This window comes from Morus notabilis, unplaced genomic scaffold (assembly GCF_000414095.1).
Source record: "Morus notabilis unplaced genomic scaffold, ASM41409v2 Scaffold353, whole genome shotgun sequence".
In the NCBI taxonomy this organism is placed as follows: Eukaryota; Viridiplantae; Streptophyta; class Magnoliopsida; order Rosales; family Moraceae; genus Morus; species Morus notabilis.
In genome coordinates, this window is record NW_010357109.1 from 249,068 (window position 1) to 273,176 (window position 24,109).

The 24,109-nt window shown below is 34.9% G+C and overlaps 2 protein-coding genes across 3 annotated transcripts; one reads left to right on the top strand and one right to left on the bottom strand.

Annotated features, from left to right (window-relative positions):
* The first annotated feature begins 1,384 nt into the window (after positions 1-1,384).
* Positions 1,385-4,325, top strand: LOC21397212 (IQ domain-containing protein IQM6). The gene is made up of 8 exons (XM_024165860.1): positions 1,385-1,915; positions 2,066-2,180; positions 2,266-2,331; positions 2,425-2,513; positions 2,610-2,697; positions 2,799-3,038; positions 3,150-3,251; positions 3,553-4,325. The coding sequence occupies exons 1-8, from the start codon at positions 1,428-1,430 to the stop codon at positions 4,252-4,254; spliced, it is 1,890 nt and encodes a 629-aa protein (XP_024021628.1). The 5' UTR covers positions 1,385-1,427; the 3' UTR covers positions 4,255-4,325.
* Positions 4,326-5,034: 709 nt separating this feature from the next.
* LOC21397213 (homogentisate solanesyltransferase, chloroplastic) lies at positions 5,035-16,972 on the bottom strand. Of its 2 annotated transcripts, none has more exons than XM_024165845.1 (10): positions 16,724-16,972; positions 16,105-16,232; positions 15,834-15,980; positions 14,602-14,827; positions 13,999-14,072; positions 13,262-13,354; positions 12,934-13,051; positions 12,729-12,791; positions 7,433-7,465; positions 5,035-5,239 (listed from the first exon to the last, which is right to left on the bottom strand). In XM_024165845.1, exons 1-10 carry the CDS (start codon positions 16,940-16,942, stop codon positions 5,165-5,167), a joined length of 1,176 nt encoding a protein of 391 aa, XP_024021613.1. In that variant the 5' UTR covers positions 16,943-16,972; the 3' UTR covers positions 5,035-5,164. The 2 variants fall into 2 exon arrangements, with proteins under 2 accessions (XP_024021613.1, XP_024021611.1); XM_024165843.1 differs by having other exon boundaries at positions 14,602-14,847; positions 15,821-15,980.
* Between the last annotated feature and the right edge of the window lie 7,137 nt (positions 16,973-24,109).

A 24,109-nucleotide genomic window follows, 5' to 3' on the forward strand; every position in this document is an offset into this window, starting at 1 on the left:
TTGTTAATGTTGTGAATGCTGTTAATAATTGTGTTTTCAATAATTTGCCCGATGATTATTTTGTTATTAAAAGGATTCAGATGTCTCTTCTTGCTAATGGTTGTAAGTGATATTATGTTTCTCGGATTGGGAATAAGGTAGCCCATTTTTGGGCTATTTCTCTTTTCTCTATTTTTGAGTCTCTTTTAATTATCGAAGTTGTCTTGTTATTTGTATCATCTACTATTTTAATTGATTTAGCTGCTTAATTCGGTGACACATTGTACGCTTAAGAAACCGAACAATTAAGGTATTTTAATTGTTTTATTGTTCTTATTCGTTAAAGGAAATTGAAAAAATAAATTAAGGTTGTGCTATCTGTAAATGCTATAGTTGTTATTAAAAAGCGTGAAAATAACACTATATAATGTGGTCTTTTATTTTGCATGACATAATTTTTTTTATGTTCTATGGATATTCAATACCGGTAAAATATTTTTCCCATATACCGGTAAATTTCCTAATATATATTTTTTTCGTCCATTGTAGCCAACAAAAAGAAAATATTGAAGCTGTCCAATCTCTCTCTCTTACACTCTCCACCGTCTCTCTCTCTCCCTCTCTCTCCCTCTCTCCTATATATATATATACATACATATATAAATCATGCAAGAATAGCAATAGAGGCCAACCTATAATCGGAGCTTTTGTAAGACAGACATTAGAGAGAGAGAGAGAGCAACTTCAACGAGAGAGAAATTACACATTACATTTTGAACCTCAACACAAGAACAATGCAAAAAAACTCCTAAGAGAGTTGAACCCTCTCTCTCTCCCACATTCTCCGCTCTCTCTCACATTGTTACCTGCCAACCTTCCCCATTTTTGACCTTCTCTCTCTCTACGTTTTCTCTGCCCTCCCATCTCTGATTCCACTGTTTCTGAGATTAAAAGGTATGGCTTTTGTATTACATTTACATACCCCACATCTTTTTTTTTTTTTTTAAAGAAGAATTTTTTTTTGGACGTTTCATACAATGTTTTCTTGTGGGTCATGGTGTTCTTGTGCGAAAGTTTTTTTAAGGTAAAGTGTTGCTAATTTTTCCTTTCTTTTGTTGTGATTACAATGTAGCTTGGAAACGCATATGTTGGCTTTCGGTCAAATGTACTGCCTTTAATGTGTTTGACCTTGGTTTGTAAGCAAATATTCAAGCTTTTTATTTGGGTTTTTTATTTGGTTTTTTTTTTTTTTTTTGGTATTTTTTTTCCTTACCTGCCCATGATTTGAAAGAACATCGCCTCTCCATGTAATGCAAGTAAAATCTCCATTAATGATGATGTCTTTTAGGTCTTATATTTGTGTTCAATTTTTAACAGGTTTCTGAGGCCCCATTCTATTGAGGTCTTGGGACTACAGAGACACAACTAAGATATCCCATTTTAGTCAAATGGGAACATTGTTTTCATGTCCTTTTGGAGATTTTAATGATTTGGATAGTCGCTTTGAAAATTTTATATTTAAGTCGATCAATTTTGGGGGAGGAGAGGCCAAGAGCCTATTAAGGTCAGTCAGCTTCAATGGCCGAGAGTCGGAACCAGCAACGACTATATTGAAATCTTATGGTTCAGCCAAGTTTGTATTCGAACGGTCACTTAGCTTGAAGAGGAAGGAACTGGAGAGAATGTTGTCTTTCAAAACTCCCACAGCAACTATGGAGAACAATGTGTTTGGTAGAGGAGCAAGTTCGAAGAAGATCCGGGATTTCGGAGAAAAATTGCCCAGATCAGATGCCTTGTCCGAAGAGAAATCGATTCCACCAGAGCCCGAGGCGGGAAATCAGAGAAACCATGCAGCATTGAAGCTGCAAAAGGTGTACAAAAGTTTCAGGACTAGGAGACGGCTAGCGGATTGTGCAGTTATGGTCGAACAAAGATGGTTTGTATTATTTACTTTTCATGACCAATTCTAATATGGATTTTATTTTTTCGACGAGGATCATGAGAAGAATTGAACAGTTTTATGTTTGTTTTGGTGTCTTCTGAAGCATGTTGTAACGTTTTTTTGTGCTTGTAACTCACCGTGTAGGTGGAAGCTGCTAGATTTTGCAGAACTAAAGCGGAGCTCAATATCATTCTTCGATATTGAGAAGCCCGAGACTGCAATTTCGCGTTGGTCAAGAGCGAGGACCAGAGCTGCCAAGGTAAGAATAAGGCCATTTTACACGCACTTAAGCTAATATTGCTATGCTTTGGTTCTAAGTTGGTGGTTCTTTACTGCTTCTGCAGGTAGGAAAAGGCTTGTCGAAGGATGAAAAGGCTCGTAAACTCGCTTTACAGCATTGGCTTGAGGCAGTAAGTATTATCATTGTCAAACTATAACATTTGAAACTGACTATTAGATTTTCCTCGTGGCATCTTCCTAATGTTATTCCTTCTTGTCAATAGATAGATCCTCGACATCGCTATGGCCATAATCTTCAATTTTACTATGCTAAATGGCTTCACTGTCAGAGTAAACAGCCGTTTTTCTATTGGTGGGATTACTTGGGGAAATCACACATTTTATTATCAAATTCTCTTTTGCTTTGACTACTAAAATACTGAAGAATAATAGGACTTCTGAATTGCAGGCTCGATATAGGAGAAGGGAAAGAAGTTAATTTAGATATATGCCCCCGATCGAAGCTTCAACAGCAGTGCATCAAGTATCTCGGGCCAGTACGCCAAATTTTCCCTTGTTATCCATCCTTTTTATGTTTGAATAAGCTCCTTGTAAAAATAACGAAACAAAATGTTGAGCTTGTTACTTCATTATGCAGACAGAAAGAGAGGCATATGAAGTTTCAGTACAGGAGGGCAAATTTATGTACAAGAAGAGCGGGGAACTTCTTGATACAAAAGAAGGACCCAAAGATGCTAAGTGGATATTTGTTCTTAGCACATCAAAGACCTTGTATGTTGGGATGAAGAACAAAGGCACATTTCAACATTCAAGCTTCTTGGCGGGCGGGGCTACCTTGTCTGCTGGAAGATTAATAGTGGAAGATGGTATTCTAAAGGTAGATACGACCAAAAAAAACTCGTGATGTTACTGTAGATCGAATACTTAATGTCTGTTAAATATTGATCTTTTTCACACTGACATGTTACTTTTGTTTCTAATTTTATAGGCAGTTTGGCCACACAGCGGGCATTATCTCCCAACTGAAGAAAATTTTCAGGAATTTATGTCATTCCTCACGGAGCACAACGTAGATCTTACTAACGTAAAGGTATACATTTTGTACTCTTGTAATTTCAAGATGGTTTCCATATTATGCTACAATTTAAAATGCAGTTTTCTTGTATTAGATGACAAGACAGATGAAACATAACTAGCCAAAAATGAGAGAATCCCATGTTTAATATAATGATTGTTTTGTGGATTCAAGATCCTAACATGTCAGTGAACAAAAATGCTTTCTAGTAGCTAGCCAAAAGCCATTGTCTTTTCTTCTCCATATGTTTAAGATAGACCAATGTCATAAGACGAATTTAAATCACTAAAAGTTATTCTCCTATGGTTATCACCAGAAAAGCCCAAGTGATGAGGAAACCACTGGCTTATTCTCCAAAAAGAGCTTCGACGCCAGCATCCGAAGCAGTCTATCCAAAGCAGCTTCAACTAAGGATGCCGCAACAGAAAATACCGAAAGCTTGGGCCAGCAGGACTCTGATGCTGCAGCGAATACAAATCCAGTCATCCCAAGGTTGCCAAGAGTTTTATGCTCAAAGTTAACCAAACTCGAAATACCAGAACGAAACCATCTTGTTGTTGACATTGTCAACAAGGAATCACTCCAGTCAAGTGGCCACGGGGATCACCGTCAGGACTCTATTTCAGAAGACGGTTACGAGACAGCTGAAGAGTCATTCCTGACAGAGGAAGATTTCATGTTTCCGAAGTGGAACTTGTTTGACGACGAAGATCAAGAAGAGGAGGACAAGAAGCCAATGATCCCGAAGGAAAAGATTATTCAGAGGATAGATTCACACAAGGGAATGAAGTCATATCAGTTGGCTCAGCATTTATCGACCAGATGGTCAACCGGGGCTGGCCCGAGGATTGGTTGTATGAGGGATTACCCTTCAGAGCTTCAGTTCAGAGTTTTGGAACAAGCAAACTTGTCTCCTAGATCAAGGGGCTCTAGTTCATCTCCTAGGAACCCGTCTCGGTTCTACCAAAAGGTCTTGATGACTCCAACTTCTTTAGGTAGAGACACAACTAATACATAATGCAATTTCATGTCCTCAGACAGGACACGACAATAGATCAATGACTAGTACTATATCACGTGGGGATATAAAAAGGCACTAAAGGGAAATGGTTGTCCTTTTTCTATACCATTCTTTGATTCTTTTTTAGTTCTAAAGCTTGTAGCTTTTTTTGTGATAAAATAGGAATGAGAACCGAAGAGGGTATTTTCTTGTTTTACTACTGACTGCCCTCTTTCCATAGAATAATTGAAAAGAAAGAAAGAAGAGTCAGTTTCAATGTTTTTGTTCTTTAAAATCATATTATTTCGAGTTGAAAGGCAATCTGTAGATAATTAGTACTTATTACAAGTAATATTATGTTGTCCTCGTCATTGTTTTACAAGTAATATTAGTATCTATTACAAGTAACATCTCTGTTTTTCTTTTTCTTTCTTTTTTTTTAATACAAGAAAACTACACGTCGCTTTGTCGATTTTTTTTTTCTTTTTCCGAGGAAGGTTTGTGTCCAATTCAGTATGTATGTTATTACTTCAACTTCAAAAGACGTGTCGTTTTTATTTTAATTTGCGCGTGCAAGTTTCTTGATTGTCGTTCATTTGGCTGCCAGTAAACCACACGTCGTTTTTAATGAAAAACGACATGCTTTCCTTAATCAATAATTAGATTCTTAACAAAGATTTCTTCAAAAAAAAATGAATTTAAAACTGTAAATTGTAGAAATAATATGGAGAGTTAATTACAATAATATTTACTGTTGAAAAGTGGAAAGAGAAGAACAAGAATCATTTTGATTATTTACCGCAATATTTACATACAGTATAACAAAATATTCTCCTCACATTAACTGCAATACCTACAATTCGTTAACGTTGTACACATTTCTCTCACTCTCTCCAGTATAGGATCAAGACAGTTAAGGTTTATTTTGCTATATGAAAGGAAATATAATATACTCTGCATAGAAGAGATTCCATATGAATCGGTAGAAACCTGCAATTGCATCCTGTACCACACAAACAAACTCAAAATCAATATCAAAATTATAGTTCTTGTTAACTTAGATGAGGTATATAGGAAACTTGAGACTAGAAAAGGAGAGAATGATATATATAAACTAAGATAAGAGAAATGGAGTGTCGGAACTTAAATTAAGTGAGGTGTGTTAATGATGATACAGATCAGGTTCTGACAAAAGATAAAGACATTAGGGAAAGGTGGATGAGTTACTTTAAGAAGCTTTATAATGATGATCATGCGTTAGAGTTTGACGATCTTAGGTCACAAGGAGAACCTTATGTGATGTATATAAGAGGAATCAGAGTCTCGGAAGTTAAAACTGCACTACAGAAAATGAAAAAGGAGAAGACATGTGGGCCAGATGATATTCCAATAGGGGTTTGGATGGCGTTAGGAGATGTTAGAATTGTATGACTCATTAAGCTTTTTAATGAGATACTAAAAAAAGAGCACATGCTTGATGCGTAGAGAAAAAGTATTATTGTCCCCATCTTCAAGAATAAAGGAGATGTATTGAATTGTAACAATTATAGGGGCATAAAGTTAATAAGTCACACTATGAAACTTTTGGAGAGAGTTGATGAACGGAGATTAAGGGCCACAACTACCATCTCAGATAACCAATTTAGCTTCATGCCAGGCAGATCAACCACATAAGCCATTTTTCTTCTTAAGATGCTAATGGAAAGGTACAGAGAAGCCAAGACGGACTTACATATGATCTTTATAGATTTAGAAAAGGCAGATGATAGGGTACCGATGGGAGTTTTATGGTGGGTGCTAGAAAAGAGAGGAGTACATGTGAGGTATATTAAAGTAATTAAGGACATGTACGATGGGGTGGTCACGAGTGTGAGAACTGCTGGAGGCTACACGGCAGAGTTCCCCATTTGGATCGGCCTTCATCAAGGATCTGCTTTTAGTCCTTATCTTTTCACCATCGTGATGGATGAGCTGACAAGAGAAATTCAAGATAGAGTTCCTTGGTGTATGCTTTTTGCGCATGATATAGTTTTATGGATGAACATAGGGAATGAGTTAACTGTAAGTTAGAACTGTGGAGACAGACTCTCGAAACGAAGAGATTTAAGTAAGACGAAAACTGAATACATGCACTTTAGGTTTAGTAACTCAAGTAATCAAAGTGATGGAATTTCTTTAGATGGGGTGGAGATTGGAGCTTCTAGAAAGTTGAGGTACCTTAGGTCTATAGTGCAGTACGAAAGAGATATAGAAGAAGATATTCAACATAGGATTAAGGCATGGTGGGTTAAGTGGAAGAATGCTACGGGAGTTTTATGTGATGGCAAAATGCCTATTAAGTTGAAAGAAAAGTTCTATAGGACTGCAATCATCCTAACTATGTTATATGATAGTGAATGTTGGGCCATTAAGAGACAACATACATGTAAGATGAGTGTAGCAGAAATGTGTATATTAAGATGGATGAGTGGCCAAACAAGAATGGATCGCATAAGGAATGAAGTTATTCGTAGAAAAGTAGGTGTAGCACCAATAGAAGATAAGGTGCGCGAGGGCCGCTTGAGGTGGTACGGGCATGTCTAACGAAGACCGCTAGAAGCACCAGTTCATGCTTGGGAGGACATTCTTATACCTAATACTAGGAGAGGGACGGGTAGAGCAAGAATTACGTGGACCGAAGTAGTCAGGAAAGACATTCTAGATCTAGGCATTTAGGAAAGTCTAATTTCGAACAGAGGTGCGTGAAAAAGTAAAATCCATATAGCTGACCCCAATTAAATTGAGATTAAGGCTTCTTGTTGCTGTTGTTGTTAACTTAATATATATATATATATATATATATAAAGATGAGTTTTTAATGGTTACGTTCCAATCGTGAGTACCCATCAATTATGAAAATTTGATGACGTGACATGATAAAAATCTAATTTAATTAATTCTCATAAATGTTTTGTCAACTATCTAATTTATTACAACCGTCGGATTAATATCTTACGGCTAAAACAATGACATCTATTTATGGATAAATATTGGAGTAACTATTAATATATATATATATATATATATTTTGTTCTTCTAAGTTTATTTTTAACTTTATGATATTTAGTTTTATTGAGTCGGATGGCACCACTACTATTCTGTCAAATTAAACAAAAAAGAGCATTGATATTATTCATAAAACATGATGCTGTATTACCTTGGTGTAATTTGCTTGCTCCAACACCCAGGCCTGAAAGTACACAAGGAAAGACAACCGTGAGTTTTAACAATAAAGCATTCTTATCAACCAATTGCAAATTCACATGCCAACGGTGAAACTCAGGTTATGATATGGGACCGCAGAGTCTTATATTTTGTTAGCAGATAAGATTTTTTAGAGATAGGTTGAATAAGTCAAATAGTTATCTTTATTATTTAGTTTATTATTTCCGGTAATTTAGATTAGGAATTATCAATTAGTATTTGAATTCAAATAGGATAGATTATCTTAGAGAAGATAATGGACTCGGTATTCAAGCCCTAGTCTATTTAAGTGAACTTTCTTTCGATTAATAAAGTAAGGCAGATTTATTTAAACTGCGTTCATGGTATCAGAGCATTGAACTCTGAATATTTCAATGGCAAAAACAGCCATGATGGGGTCCTCACGTGGAGATGATTCCAAATAAAAAAACTCCGATAAAACTCACGCCGATCAGTCCGTCATGGCGTTTCAAGGTGGAGACAATAACTCTCTCCAAATTACGGCTCACAAACTCAATGGAAAAAATTATCTTCAATGGTCTCAATCAGTAAAAATTGTGATCTGTGGTAGGGGAAAATTCAAATACATCACTGGTGAAGCTAAAGCTCCAGCACCGACCGACTCTACATACAAAAAGTGGTTTGCCGAAAACTCGATTGTACACGCATGGCTTATCAACTCCATGGAGCCCATGATCAGCCGCCGATATCTCTTTCTTCCTACTGCTAAAGACTTATGGGATACTGCAAAAAAGAACATATTCCGATCTTGGCAATGCCTCACAGGTTTTTGAAATTCGCACAAAACTGAAGGAGATGAAGCAAGGAACCAAATCGGTTACCGAGTACTTCACCGATCTGCAAGACAATTGGCAGGAATTGGATCTTTTTCTGGAAGAAGATTCGGTTTGTCCTACGTGCAATGTAAAGCAGAGATAGATTCTTGAAAAAGAACGGGTATTTGATTTTCTTGTAGGATTGAATCGAGATCTTAACGAAGTCAGGGGCCGTGTTTTAAGCAGAATGCCATTCCCAACAACCGAAGAAGCCTTTGCCGTGGTTCGTAGAGAAAAGAATCGCCGGAAGGTCATGTTGTCAAAGGAAGAAACATCCGGTGGAGCATCAACAGAGAGCTCGGCTCTGGCAATCAGGAATATTGCACAACCAATAAGGAACAACAGTGAGTCTAGAAACCCACGGCGAGGAGAACGAATGTGGTGTGACCATTGTAATCGACAAGGACATACACGTGACACATGCTGGAAAATTCATGGTAAACCCGCAAATTGGGTTCCCCGAAGACAGAATGAAGGACGAGCGCTTCAAACTCAATCAAACCAAGACAAAAGAGCAGCAACAGAAAACCAGAAATCCCTTCCATTTAGCAAAGAACAGATTGAGCAACTCTATCGCCTCCTCAATCAATCACTTGCCTCATCCTCGTCAACTCCAAATCCCGGATCCTGTTCTGTAGCCCAAATTGGTAACTTTCACTCATCCATTAAGTCTACCTTCCACTCTAAGGAACCATGGATCATTGATTCTAGTGCCTCCGACCACATGACAGGTGTCTCTGATTTTTTTCTCTTTTATACCCCTAGTCATAGTCTTGTTAAAGTAAAAATTGCAGATGGATCCTTATCTTCGGTTGCCGGAATAGGGTCAATTTAAGTATCCAAAGACTTAACACTTGAGTCGGTTCTTCATGTTCCTACCTTAAGATGCAATTTGTTATCCATAAGTAAACTCACTCGTGACAATAACTGTGTTGCTATTTTTCACCCTTCTAAATGTTATTTTCAGGACCTATCATCGGGGAAGACGATTGGCAGTGCTAGAGTTCATAAGGGGCTCTGTTACCTCGAGGACATAGAGAGTGAGAGTCAACAAGCATTTGCATCTAGAGTTTCATCAGTTTCTGTTTCTAGTAATAGGAAAATAATGTTGTGACATTATAGACTTGGCCACCCTAATTTTTTATATTTAAAACATTTATTACCACCCTTATTTAAGAATAAAAGTACTGTTTCTTTTCATTGTGATATTTGTCAATATCCGAAACACACCCGGGTACCATTTTCTCCCAAACCTTATATGCCCTCTAGCCCATTTGCTTTAATTCATAGTGATATCTGGGGAACATCAAGAATTACCACCACAAATGGAAAAAGATGGTTTGTGACGTTTATTGATGATCACACACGAACAACTTGGGTATACCTTCTTCGAGAAAAATCAGAAACCTGCCAAGTGTTACGAAATTTCAATAACATGATCCAAACCCAGTTTCAGAAAAAGGTATGTGTATTGAGAACAGATAACAGGAGAGAATACTTTCAGTCTATCTTGGGAGAGTACTTGCTACAACAAGGAATCATTCATCAAAGTTCATGTGTTGATACCCCGCAGCAAAACGGAGTATCGGAAAGGAAAAACAGGCACTTATTAGAAGTAGCTCGCACACTCATGTTTACAACGAATGTTCCCAAATACCTATGGGGAGATGCTATCTTAACTGCTGCATTTCTCATAAACCGCCTACCTACCTGCACCTTAAAATTCCATTCCCCATTATCCCAGCTCACAAAGACCTATCCACATCTTAAAAACATAAATAACCTTCCGCTCAAGACGTTTGGTTGCACTACTTTTGTCCATATTCATCCCCAAAACCGAACCAAACTTGACCCTCGAGCAATTAAGACTATCTTTCTCGGCTATTCTCCTACCCATAAAGGATACTGATGCTACTGCCCAAAGCAAAAGAAAATGTTTATCTCACGTGATGTCACCTTCTTCGAAGACATGCCATATTATTCCCCCAATTCGCTTCAAGGGGAGAATCATGATCAAGAAGCTCATAAATGGGATTGGGACACCATTGCCCTGCCTATATCCGAAACTCCACCTATGTCTATAACCTCACTGCCCGAGACTGCAACTGAAACAGTTGCAACTACACCCACCACACCCGATTTTACCACTTCCAACATCATACCACCCTCTGAAAATATGCCACAGCAAACACAAGTACCGGTTCGTGAAACGAAAACAGGAAGAGACCTCAGTGGACCAAATCAACAAGTGCTACGTGTTTACTCTCGAAAAAAAACATTCTCAAGGAAACATGCCCCTCATGAACACCATGCACTGTCCAGAATCCGAACCAATGCTAGGAACTACTTCCTCAGATCCAGGTAATTCCGAAGACACTTGTGAAACGCTAGATATACCAATTGCCCATAGGAAAGGTGTTAGAACATGTACACAACATCCCATATCCAAATTTGTGTCATATGATAGTTTGTCTCCACGTTTCCGTGCCTTCACCACAAAGTTGTCTAGTGTCAATATTCCCAAGTCAATAGAAGAAGCTCTAGCTGTTCCTGAATGGAAAAACGCAGTACTTGAAGAGATGCAAGTGCTCGAGAAAAATAACACATGGAGTGTGGTTGAACTACCACAAGGCAAGAGTGTGGTCGGATGCAAATGGGTATTCACTGTCAAATTCAAGCCGGATGGATCAATAGAAAGGAACAAAGCACGGCTCGTTACAAAAGGTTTTACACAAACCTATGGAATCGATTACACTAAGACATTTGCCCCAGTTGCAAAGTTCAACACAATAAGAGTCCTCCTATCATTAGCGGCAAATCTAGATTGGCCTCTGGTTCAACTTGACGTGAAGAATGCCTTTTTAAATGGTGAATTGGAGGAAGAAGTGTATATGAGCCTACCACCCGGGTTTGGAGAGGGTAAGAGAAACAAGATGGTGTGCAAGCTGAAGAAATCGCTATATGGACTGAAATAGTCTCTGCGCGCATGGTTTGATAGATTTTCAAAGGTGATCAAAAGCCATAGATACTCACAAGGACAAACCGATCACACGTTGTTTGTTAAGCACTCATCAGATGGAAAGCTCCCCGTCCTAATAGTATATGTAGATGATATAATACTTATTGGGGACAACTTTGAAGAAATGACGAGAATTAAAAGGTTGATGGCTGAAGAGTTTGCAGTTAAAGATCTTGGTACGCTGAGATATTTCTTGGGAATGGAAGTTGCAAGAAGCAAAAGTGGGATCTCCATATCACAAAAGAAGTATACACTAGACCTATTGCAAGAAACGGGTATGCTGGGGTGCAAACCGATAGAAACTCCAATTGAACAAGGAGGCAAGGCAAAAGCAATTGGTGGAGAGATGGCTGATAGAGAAAGATATCAATGGCTAGTGGGAAAACTGATATACCTCTCACATACAAGACCAGAAATCGCCTTTGCAGTTAGTGTGGTAAGCCAACAAATGCATTCACCGCGCCAAGGACACTTCGAAGCTATTTATTGGATATTGAGATATCTAAAAAAAACTCCGGGAAGAGGATTATTTTTTGGAAAAGAAGAAAACAGGAGAGTGGAAATCTTCACTGATGCCGATTGGGTTGGATCTCTCGAAGATAGGAAATCAACATCCGGATATTGCACACGCCTTTGGGGGAACTTGGTGACTTGGCACAGTAAAAAACAGTCCGTAGTAGCAAGAAGCAGCGCTGAAGCTGAATACAGAGCCATGGCTCATGGCATCTGCGAAGCCATTGGGTTGAAACGGTTGCTAGAAGAGTGGAAGATTAGTTGTCAGTTTCCTATGCAGCTCTACTGTGATAACAAGGCTACTATCAATATAGCACACAACCCAGTCCATCATGATAGAACCAAACATGTGGAGGCGGATAGACACTATATTACTGAAAAGCTAGAGAAGGGAATCATCAGCATTGAGTACATTCCTACAGGACAACAAGTTGCGAACATACTCACCAAAGGACTTTCTGGACCAACGTTCGAGTATTTTGTAGGCAAGCTTAGGCTTATTGCCAAGCTTGAGGGGGAGTGTTAGCAGATAAGATCTTTTAGCGATAGGTTGAATAAGTTAAATAGTTATCTTTATTATTTAGTTTATTATTTCCGGTTATTTAGATTAGGAATTATCAATTAGTATTTGAATTCAAATAGGATAGATTATCTTAGAGAAGATAATGGACTCGGTATTCAAGCCCTAGTCTATTTAAGTGAACTTTCTTTCGATTAATAAAGCAAGACAGATTTATTTAAACTGTGTTCATATTTCAATCTCAAATTGGTCCGAAAACCAATAGAGATACTCACTACACGTGATAACTAGCTGCTCGTTCGGTAGCAAAAAGATTTGAACTGTCGTTGAAACCCGCGAAACAACAGGCTATATGACAAACCTGGAAGATTAAGCATAATGCCAGGGCTGCGTGAATGGGCAACATTAAGTTACGCTTGAAAGCCTGCAAACAAGAAATGAAGAGGACTTTTTAAACTCTTTTAGCTCTATTTCATAGAAGAAAATACTCAAATAGAAGTATGTACATATATCTTAACATTGCAAAAAAAAATGTGAAAAAAAGCTTTAAGGGGAAGCATGCTTACTTGTGGCATGTAAATTGCAGCTGCTATAGCACCAACATAATTTAGCAGAAGAAGCCCGGAACCAAGGAATGCGATGTTTCTCACTCCAAGTTTTGTTGCAAAGGTTGATATCTTAAACCTGCAGGGATGATTATTTAAAATAATATTAAATCGTAAACTGAATCTTGGGTTCTGAAAAGATGGATTTAAAGATGCATGCTAAAATGTCTGGAGACTTTAATATACATAAATCCACTACAATCATAATGAAAAGACAAAATTTGAAATCTTAATTGTCTCTTCCAATACAATCACAAGTTAAAACTGACACATGCACATTGGGACTTACTTGCGGTCTCCCTCTACATCTGGAAGATCTTTTGTGATGGCAATGACCAGAGCAAACAATGTCACAAAGGTAGTGATGAAAGCAACGGGAGAGCTGCAGGTCAAATTGAAATCCAAACATTAGATTTCCATCAACATTATGAATGTGTATGCACGCAAAATACCGAAAGTTGTATGGTAATAAAGAATTGGATAATCAAATACATAAGTGTTAAAGAAAATTTCAAATCATCTTCTAATTGTTTTGATTGGCGGTCTTCACGACTCATATTTCTGGAACCAAAGGTAAAGACTGAAAACCAACCATCGTGCTTAACATCATATCCACATTTTGATAACTTAGGATTGGCAATTTCCAAGGTGCAGTAGACGAAGTTATACAAAAAGATATCATATTTTGTTCACCAAATTTTTACGTCGAAGCTACACATAAAACATCTTACCTTACCTAGCCTATATCAAGGCCACCTATACCGGATATGATAATTGACCAACTCCATATCTTGAGAACTAGTCAGAGCAATAGTTGGTAAGTTGTATTAATTAAGTTGTAGAATCATGTTTTCCTCACTATGAAATTTAGAATGGAGCATTAATTATAGAGTTTGAAGTGGATTCATCTCCCTTCCGAATAGAAATGTTATGCGTGATTACTACTTGGGTGTATTAGCTAACAACACGATTATGTATGACATGACTTAACTACTTAAGCAACGTATACAAGATCTCATAACCCACCTCCACTCAAATGTAAGTCCAAGGGCAGCTCTCGTGGCATAATATACACCGAAGTTGAGAAGGAAGCCTCGCACCTGCAAATGTTGCTTTTGTTAGTATTTTAAGATAATAGAAAAGGAAAACACTATGAGAACAAATCACTCAATGCAACAATAGGAACAGGACATTCAATGCCACCAAAGTGTTTCTTAAAACAAAATATTCCACTTCCGTGTGCTATCACGTATGTGGTCCTTTTCCTATCTCAAACTTAGTCGAATAATGGTCCTTCCATTTAGCTGATTGATTACCCCTTTCTTACATGGATTTCCATGGCCCTGCCCAGTGAATGTTTTGCCTAATACTTTAGTATCCTCTTTTCTTTCTATTGAATTTACTTGTTGACACATATAGAACTTGTGTAATCAACTTTTATCTACTTTCTGCCCAAATTTGTGCCTCGCAAGGCAGTTACATGGCATCATCAATTCATCTGTTATGAAAATTGTCAATTTCAAGCCACTTAGTTGTCGAGAGCTCACTAAATCTATAATGTGACAGTACATAAAAAATACCAAATAACTTCATTGCAGGATTTAGAGGATCCGAAGAAAATAACAATACCGTAGCAATTATCAGAAATGCAGCAACAGGAAATCTCTTCAATCTAAACGGAGGAACAGAATAGGTGGTCCCAAGAAAAAGACCAAGACAGTAGAGCGATGTAATGAATGGCCCAAAATTGAATCCAACAATCAACAGACCAGCCAGTGCAAAAAATACCACCAACAACCATGCTGATTTAACTGAAAGATCTCCTGCCGCTATAGGTAAATATGGTTTGTTTACCCTGAAAATGACACATAAAGACTAAGAATTTCAGTTATTTTTGCCAGCATTGATTAATTGGAAAAATATGGCGTAACATTATCAAGATTTTTGTTCGCCAACATGCAAAATCAAAAAGTATTTACTTCTTTTTCTGTTTTGTTTTATTTCTTTCTTCTCAAGCAAGGAAGAATGTAACAAGTGAAGCTAAATAGGATTTCTAAATTTGAATTCTCAAAAAAAATTACCCAATTATGACAACATATTTGCATTGGAAGTTACAACAACAACAACAACAATAAACAAAATGGCCAAGATCCTAAACCTAGATATTGTTTCATTCATTCAAAGACTAGAAAAATTGATAGGAAAAAAAAAAAAAAAAATCTAAGGTGAAATAGTGGACTAATACAAAAAAGATTACTAATTGAATCACTTATTGAATGAAAAATGAAGCCCCAGGGCTATTACAGAACCTAAGGGCAGTAGTTCTTCGAGAGACTTCTAGCTCTCCCGTTCTTGGATCACCAAGACTTTCCCAGTAAAAAACCACAACTAATTTCTCAACCAATTCGAATCCTCCCGATTTCCTTTTAATCACTCTCTACTTCATACTCTCAGTATTCCCCACTATAGACTAACAACTCTCTTCTAACTGTCTTAACTACCATTAAACCCCACTTGTTTCATGTGACTAACATAACCCCGCAAGTCCCTTTCTAATCCCCATTCTACTACGCTTCACATAAGTATATCTAATAGGCAGTCCATTAAAAATGTATTATCCAAAGTCTCTAAGGCCGATGGTTATATGCACCAAATATGGCTACTCATGATGTAAAAGATGCCCTGTACATGCACTAGCCAACATGAAAAGAACAAAAGGTTAAACCACATGATGCAGCAGAAACCTTATTCCGGTTCTCGGAACAATTATTTAGATTTAGGCAACTGCACTTATTGTTATCCAAAAATATTCACACAAGCAATGAAATGATCAATGATGTGTATATACTTGCACAGCGTACTTGTCAATACCGATATCGTAAATCTGATTGATGCCTACTATATAACCATTCCCACATATCAAAGCAAACAGGCCAGAGAATGCCTTAAACAGCAGAGACCACTTTATCAAATTTGGGTTCTCAATCAACGCTCTTGATACCAAAGCACTGCAAAACAAGAGAAAAGACAATTTAAGACAATTTATACGAATTGGCTAAAAGAAAGAACATTCTGTTACACTTAAAACCTTTTTTCTTATTTTTATTTTTTAAGCAAGTAACCGTTACTCACATCGACCCTAGAGCAGTTCCCCTTATTGTATGGGGCCTTAGGAATCTCCAACAAGCATCTCTAAAACTCGAAACTTTGTTAAGTACCGGATCCGATCCGGCATCAGCAGCTCCAACTTGAGCACATGCCTAGCAAAAGACACTTCCATTTTAATGCCAATGATACACCATTGAGCCTAATCAGCATGTTATAACAAAGGACATACCAAGTTCTAACCATGTAATAAGAAAAACACCAATACAAGCAAACAAAGACCACAACAGATGATTAGCAACAGTTTACTCTTTTCCAGGTTACATTGCTTACAATGACACTTGAAAGCAAGAAAACGGCATATCAGCTCTAACCGAAATAATTTCTTCTTCTTTCTTTTTTTTCTTTTTTTTTTTTTTCATTTCTGGTTTTGAGAAATGAAATGTGGGATAGATGTAATATCATAAAGAAGAGTTTTTATTCATGTAAATTTCAATACTTCGAATCAATAAAAAAAATACCCAGATAAAAAGAAAAGGCCACAGAGAGCACCAATTTCTCAGAAGATAAAAAACCAATTCGACCCACCAGAGAAAGGCAATCAAATCAAAGAACTAACGTAGATTTTCGAAGAAATGAAGAATACCCGGATGGAATTTCGCAGCCGTTGGGCGTTTAAGAGAGGTTTTAAGGACCTGCTTTGGGCAGAGAGGCCAAAGTTGTTGGAGGAGAATAATAAGGATTTGGAAGGAGTCAAGTAAAAGAATTCGGTTGAAGTGGGCTTGAGTGGTAATGTTTTGGTGGCGTTGCAATGGGGGATTAGAGAAGGTCCTCGAAGTGAAGAGGGAGAGAGTGAGAGCTCCATGTGGGCACAAAGAAAAACAGAGAGAGAGAGAGAGCGAGAGTCAAGAGACTATATATGGTTGTGCGTGGTCGTGGACAAGGTTGAATGGACAATAACCGCTTAAAATCCATGACCATGAGTAGTAGATTGCAAAATTAAATCAAATGTTAATTTGCCTTAGCAAAAAAAAATAAAAAATAAAAAATGTTAATTTCATGAATCGCCGTAAACTTTATACTCTGTTTCTGAATCTCCCATGTATTTAAAAAAGAATTCATTTTGTCCCTTTCAAAAAAGCGGTTTAAAACACCACTTTAACTAATGTTATTTCATAAATATCCACCGTGGACTATTGATCTTTGTTTTAACTTGTAACCCCCTAAGAAATTAAAAAAAGGGTCAAGTTGAAATAAAAATAATAATAAATAATAATTTAAGAGGCAAGTAGACTTAAAATTAATGGTTTGGACTATTTATAAAAGATACAAATATATGGTTTATGTCATTCTAAATAAATAAACGTCATCATGAACTTTTATTTTCTCTTTATTAATTGAATGGTAATTATTTTTTTTAATGGAGTGACGTAAATGATATTTTTTTTTATCAATTTATGTGGTATTTTTAGTTTTTTCCCGTTATAAAAGTATAAATAACGCATATAATCATTTCGTTAGTTTTATAAATGAAGGAGTATTTTTAACTACGACATGTAATTCAAGGGGTGGAATATTATTTTGATTTTGGTACCTAGATTCGTTCCCTGATTCGAATCATGGTTCGTGATTCGCTATAGTATTTTCTCTCATAAAAAATAGACGTAAATCGAAAATAGTTCTAATCACATGGTTCTAATCCGTCAACCAAATGTCTCTATATGTTATCTCATAAATGTCCATTGGAACTATTGATTTTGTGTTAACTTAGCACCACCACCTCCCCTCACCAACACACCCAATTTTTATTTTTGTTTTTTAAATTGGGGCCAAATTGACATAAAAGTAATAATTCAAAAGGCGAGTTTATTTATATTGCTTAGTGCTAAAGGTAATGGGAGATGTATCAAGTTTTGGAAAGAACAATTGGGTTCCGTTGGTCAAAGGTTTTAAGACTACCACGAAGTATGCTGAAGCTGTGAGGCTATACATGGCCTCAGAAGTAATTTAGCATGATGGTACCTGGAATGAGAATTGAGTACTGAGACATCTTTAGCGACAAAGAAGTTGCAGCTCTACTTGAAATTCCTCTTTCTCATCAATTAGATCTCATCAAGCGCTCTTGGGGCAATATGGAAGGCGAGAAATTAGAAGTTGTTCCAAGGCTTAAATTTCAATCCGCTGAAGACTTGCATGACAATAAAGATTCAGTTTCAAGAGTATAAACATCTCTCGCCACTGAAAATTAGAAGAGAAAATTGCGTAATGATCCTTAAAGAGTGTATAGGTCTGGATTTCTACCCCTCATTCTTGATTAATACACTTTTGTTAGTATAATTATTTGACTAAAAAGTTATTAATTAAGAGAAAATGGTAGAAATCTTAACTCATGGTATTTGTCTCCTTTCCCCATTTTAAAAACAAAATAAAAAAGATTTTTGGTCCTAGAACCTCGGCTCAACCTAGTCCCATTTACTTTGGTCGAGTCTTTATATAGTCCGGATAACTCGGGCAAGAAAAAAAGGTATCGGGCCAACTCGTTTGATCCGACTCAAACTTGTAGTTAAGCTCAGTGAAGTAGGTATCATTGATTCACTGTAATATTAGTAAAAATAAAAAGCTTTCATTGTCATTTTTCCTTTTGAAACTTGGTAGTGGTGGTGGTGGAATCCTTTTGCTTTCAATGGCACCCACACTCCTCAACATAATAGTTCCGCCGATAGATGTCACAAACACATTGTCAAAACAATCTCAATATCAATTGGTGTATAAATTTAAAAAGAGATTTAAATTTTTATAAGAAAAAATAGTGTAACAAAAAGGTTTGAATTACCCTAACCTTATCACATAACGCCTTAGCCATCCTTCTTGGACGTGCATGCAACTTTCAAACAACTGTCTATCTTAATATTAATTATCTTCCACCAAAAATTCTTCTAATAATTAATCTTCACGTGAAAAATTGTTTTGTGCCAAGCCGGGCACAGTCAAAGTCAAAATCAACGAAGAGGACTAACCTTATAGACTAGGCAACTGCCATAATTAATATGGAAGATGCATGCAGACAAGCAGGTTAGTTGCCATAAATAGCAATCTCTTCCACCACTCCACTATAAATTTGGAAGCTCTTGAACCATTTGTTTAGAATATAGCACTTTTTGTTGATCTCATTTTTCTGGTTTGGTTTAGTTCACATGGAGCTCTCAATCTCTCACTCTTCAACTCCAGTAATACCAGCACTTACCACTAGTCGTTACAAGCCCAAACGTAACGTTACATTAAAATCTTATTTTCCTTCTAAATGTTCCACCAATAAAATATTAAACCTACCAGTGGGGTTGTATGGCAAAAGCAGGTCCTCAAAATCCCTTATTATACGGACAACAGAAGCCTATTTCCATCCGGGTAAGCTTTCTTTCTTTGTAATTAATTTTGTATTATTGTTTAGGGTTAATTGTTATTTTCATGATAAGTCTCTACGTCCTAGTTTTAATTTTTTTTTTAATTTAATCCTCTATTTTTAGAAACTATATATGTTTTTTGAATTTAAAAATCCTATTTCAGTTTCATCCCTCCTGCACTTGGACCAGAAAGCAGAGCAAAAAGATAAGAATAATCCTAAATTTTTAAGAAATTTTTATATTTTTCTTGAAAATTTTTATATTTTTCTTGAAGACATTATGGCTGGGGTGATGGGTATGCTTTTCTATTTAAAAAAAAAGTTCTTTTATATGGTTTTAATTTTTTTTAAAAAATTTTTAGAGTATTCTTAGCCCTATTAATTAAGGGCATTTTAGTAATCATCTTTTTTTTTTAATGTTTTTCACAAAAAAAAGGTTGAGGGATGTAATTGAAACATACTTCTTAAATGTATTTTTTTTAAGGATAAACATAATTCTTAAATTAAAGGATACTTTTGGGAAAAAATTGAAATTAGATCCCTCAAATTTATTAAAAAAATTTACAAAAAGAAATAAAAAGGTTCAGATGGCAAATAACAATCCAGAAAATAGAAACAAAAATATACCTTATAAACTGAAATAAAAAGGATGTTTGTATCAATAGTATATATTGTTTACTTCCCATTAATGATCTAGAAGAAGCATTTCACTTTTCGTGTCCTTCAAATAATATCATGTCACGTTTTTAAGTGGGTGTAATTGCTTTTGTGTAATCGCTTTTGTATTCGCCACATTAAACTGAAAGAAAATGGTGACAGGCAAGCGCTCAAGATGCATCGACTGATTCTGATACTGTGCTTACCAAAGTTTCACGTTTTGGACTTGCTAGCTATGAATTCATCAGGCCCTATGCAATCCAACAAGCAATTCTGGCGTCAGTGTTAGTATTACGTAGCTATAGTATTACAGGAAATTAAAAAAGAGGCAAAAATAAATTACACTGCGAGAAATAATTAACCCCTCTCTCTATTTTTTTTTGGATGAAATATAATATATAGTTTGTACTTTACTTTTTTCCCCTTTTATATGTACTTTATAACCTCATATATGTCATTTTCTCTCTCTCTTTTTTGGCAGTTCTTTATTTGCAAGAGTGTTCATTGAAAACCCAGAACTATTAAATGGTCTTTAGTATTTGTTAATACCCAGAACTATTTAAATGGTTTTTAATATTTGTTAATTTACCAATCCATCCTAAAAGTTTAAACTATGAGCTAAATATAATTTTATACTTTAACACTCCCCCTTGTGTGTAGACTGAATAATGGGTAATCGTGTGTGTAAATTAATTAGAAAGCTTAACATGTGAATATTTAAACCCGAGATATATTAAAGACTCAACACCTGATGACAATTTAAATTGAAATAAAGGTGCAATTACGGGGATTTAAATTCATGACCTCCCGCTATGATACCATGTTAGTTTACCAATCCATCCTAAAAGCTTAATTTTATACTTCAAAGGCATTTCCTGGCCTAAGTGCTATAATACTTGCAAATGCTTATTATATTGGCATCAATCAGATTTATGATGTCGATATTGACAGGAATGTTTTGCAATTATATGGCCATATCTTCTCATTACCTGTATTAGCATATTTGAAAACAAACCATTCAACTGTTTCTAAATTTTTTTTTCCACCTCTAAGTCAAAATAACGGTTATATAACGGTAACATATATTTATAATATATATATATATATATATATGTCATGCATATGCATACGCCTTCAACACTCCCTTCAACACTCTTGGCTAAACTGTTAGAAGTTAATAGTTATAACCAAAGGATATTGGCATATAGTGGCAGTCTGGCAGAGCCTCCATGGTTGAGTGGAAATTCAACCATTTGTTTAGTTTCGTCTTTTTGTGGCGTTTTGCAAATTTCTGTCTATCTTTTGATAGTCGTCATCTAGGTTTCACTGCTATTAATTTCATGTTGTTTAGGGAAATTCATGTGTTTCAATTTCGTGTATATATTTTGTTGCCTTTACTGTTTATGTTATTTTTTTGATGTTATTGTCGTTTTTATAAATTTCTGTCATTTTTTGTTCTTTTTGATAGTTTTTTCTGGGATATTCTCTTCTCCAAGTGTTGTTATTTTCGCTTATAACAAAATTATGTTATTTTCAGTTTATAATGTTGCTTTTCATGTTTATCTGGTTTTTACGTCATTTCGTTTCACAGTTGATATCAGTGTCATTTGTAGATTGTGATCGTTTTCCTTGATTTTAACAACTATCGTTTTATTTGGTGTCATTCTTCGGGTTTTTTTTTTTGTCGTCTCCAATTTGTGTTGTTTTGTGGGTTAAATCGTTTTTTCTTTTTAAAATTTTTTTTGTCGTTTATTATACAACTAGCTTAAGGCACATCCCGTTATTAACATTTTTTTTTTTCAATTTGCAATTTGCATTTTTTTAAATTTATTTAAAATTATTAAGTATGATAAGTAATGTTTCAATACAAACATGTTTTTTTAATTGTTTCTCTAAAAAGAAATAAGTAGATATGAAAATCATTTGACTTTTTTTAAGTCAAATTGAAACATGACATCCTAAACATTTTTTTTAAAGAGATGTCAATAATGTTTTAATAATAATAAACCTAAATAAATATAGTCAACTTCTAATTATTTTTCAAAATTAAAAATGATATTCATGAAACTTGTTCTCATTACAGTGTAAAATTAATGTGTTTTTAATTTTAACCTAAACAAAATTATAATATTATGAAAATAAAAATAACAAAAAAAGTGAAAAAGATATGTACATCTTCTCTACTATAAGTATAGATATATAGTAAAGAGTATAGATAAGTGAAAATATTTAAGAAAGTAAGAGACAGAAAAAAAGTAAATGAGGTGTTTAAAGAGAAAATTAATGTAAAAATATTATAATAGGAAACAATAGAAAATACAATATTTGAAAAAGAAGAAGAAGAAAAAACAATATTTCAAATACAATTAAAGAAAATAAAAAAGGTAAAAAATATAATTAAAAAAAGCTTGAAAGTTAAAAAAAAAAAAGAAGCAAGCAAGCACATAGTTGAAGTACACTTAAAATAGGAAGCAATGAAAAATACAATATTTTAAAAAAAGAACAAAAAAGAACAAAAAAGAACAACATTTAAAATACAATTATATTTTTTAAATGAAAAATATAATTAAAAAAAAGCTCGTCGACTCTTCTTATATAGTAGAGTGATAGAGTGATACCATTTTAAATAATGTTGCTTTTTGTTCATGGTTTCTCCGGTTGATGTCTTTTGACGACTTTTTGCCGTTTCTATTTCTCATTATTTTAGTGTTGACGTCCTTTTGATTGATGATGTTTAGTTTTCTTGCATGACGGTTTTTTGAAGTTATTGATGTTCATTATGTTCGTTTATTTTATCGATTTAAATTTTAAATTTAATTTTTATTACAATAAAAATTCTTAAAAACAGTCACATTTAATTTTTTTATATTTTTTTAAATTTATTTAAAATTATTAAGTATGATAAGTAATTTTTCAATACAAACATGTTTTTTCAATTGTTTCTCTAAAAAGAAATAAGTAGATATGATAAGCATTTGACTTTTTTTTAAGTCAAATTGAAACACGACATGCTAAGTATTTTTTTTTAAAAGAGATGTTAATAATGTTTTAATAATGATAATCCTATATAAATATAGCCAACTTATAATTATTTTTCAAAATTAAAATGATATTCATGAAACTTTTTCTCATTACAGTATAAAATTAATGTGTTTTTAATTTTAACCTAAACAAAATTATAATATTATGAAAATAAAAAATTTCATATTATGGTTGACAAAAAAGTGAAAAAGATATATACATCTTCTCTACTATAAGTGTGTGTGTGTGTGTGTATATATATATATATATATATATATATATATAGTAGATAGTATAGATAAGTGAAAATATTTAAGAAAGTAAGAGATAGAAAAAAAGTAATTGAGGTGTTTAAAAAGAAAATTAATGTAAATATATTATAATAGGAAACAATAGAAAATACAATATTTGAAAAAGAAGAAGAAAACAGAACAACATTTAAAATACAATTCAAAAAATAAAAAAGGTAAAAATATAATTAAAAAAGCTTGAAAGTTAAAAAAAGAAGAAGCAAGCAAACACATAGTTGAAGTAGACAAACTTAAAAAAGGAAACAATGAAAAATACAATATTTAAAAAAAGAACAAAAAGGAAAAACATTTAAAATACAATTATTTAAAAAAAAAAAACTGAAAAGTATAATTAAAAAAAGCTTGAAAGTAAAAAACAAAAAAAAGCAAGCAAGCAAGTAGGCAGTTGAAGTTAGTGCTGGAACTTTGGACGGGCCGCCCGCGACCGCCCGAAAAGCCCGAGGATTTGCCCGAGCCCGAACCCGACCCGCCCGAGATTTTGGGGCCGCCCGCCCGAGCCCGAATTTCACCTTGAATGGGCCGCGGGCTTGTATTCGGCGGCCCAAGCCCGCCCGAATTGCCCGAATTTTTTAAACTTTTTTTTTAATATTAAGTTATTTATATATATATTAGTATTACAATTTATATATATATATATATTATA

Excerpts from the sequence above, each read along its gene's own strand:
- LOC21397212 (XM_024165860.1), top strand. The coding sequence starts at position 1,428 with ATGGGAACATTGTTTTCATGTCCTTTTGGAGATTTTAATGATTTGGAT. Across the intron at positions 1,916-2,065 it reads GTTATGGTCGAACAAAGATG|GTGGAAGCTGCTAGATTTTG; the intron begins GTTTGTATTATT and ends CTCACCGTGTAG. Across the intron at positions 2,181-2,265 it reads CGAGGACCAGAGCTGCCAAG|GTAGGAAAAGGCTTGTCGAA; the intron begins GTAAGAATAAGG and ends CTGCTTCTGCAG.
- LOC21397213 (XM_024165843.1), bottom strand. The coding sequence starts at position 16,942 with ATGGAGCTCTCACTCTCTCCCTCTTCACTTCGAGGACCTTCTCTAATC. Across the intron at positions 14,848-15,820 it reads TTGACAAGTACGCTGTGCAA|TCTTTATGTGTCATTTTCAG; the intron begins GTATATACACAT and ends TGAAATTCTTAG. Across the intron at positions 13,052-13,261 it reads GATGTAGAGGGAGACCGCAA|GTTTAAGATATCAACCTTTG; the intron begins GTAAGTCCCAAT and ends TCATCCCTGCAG.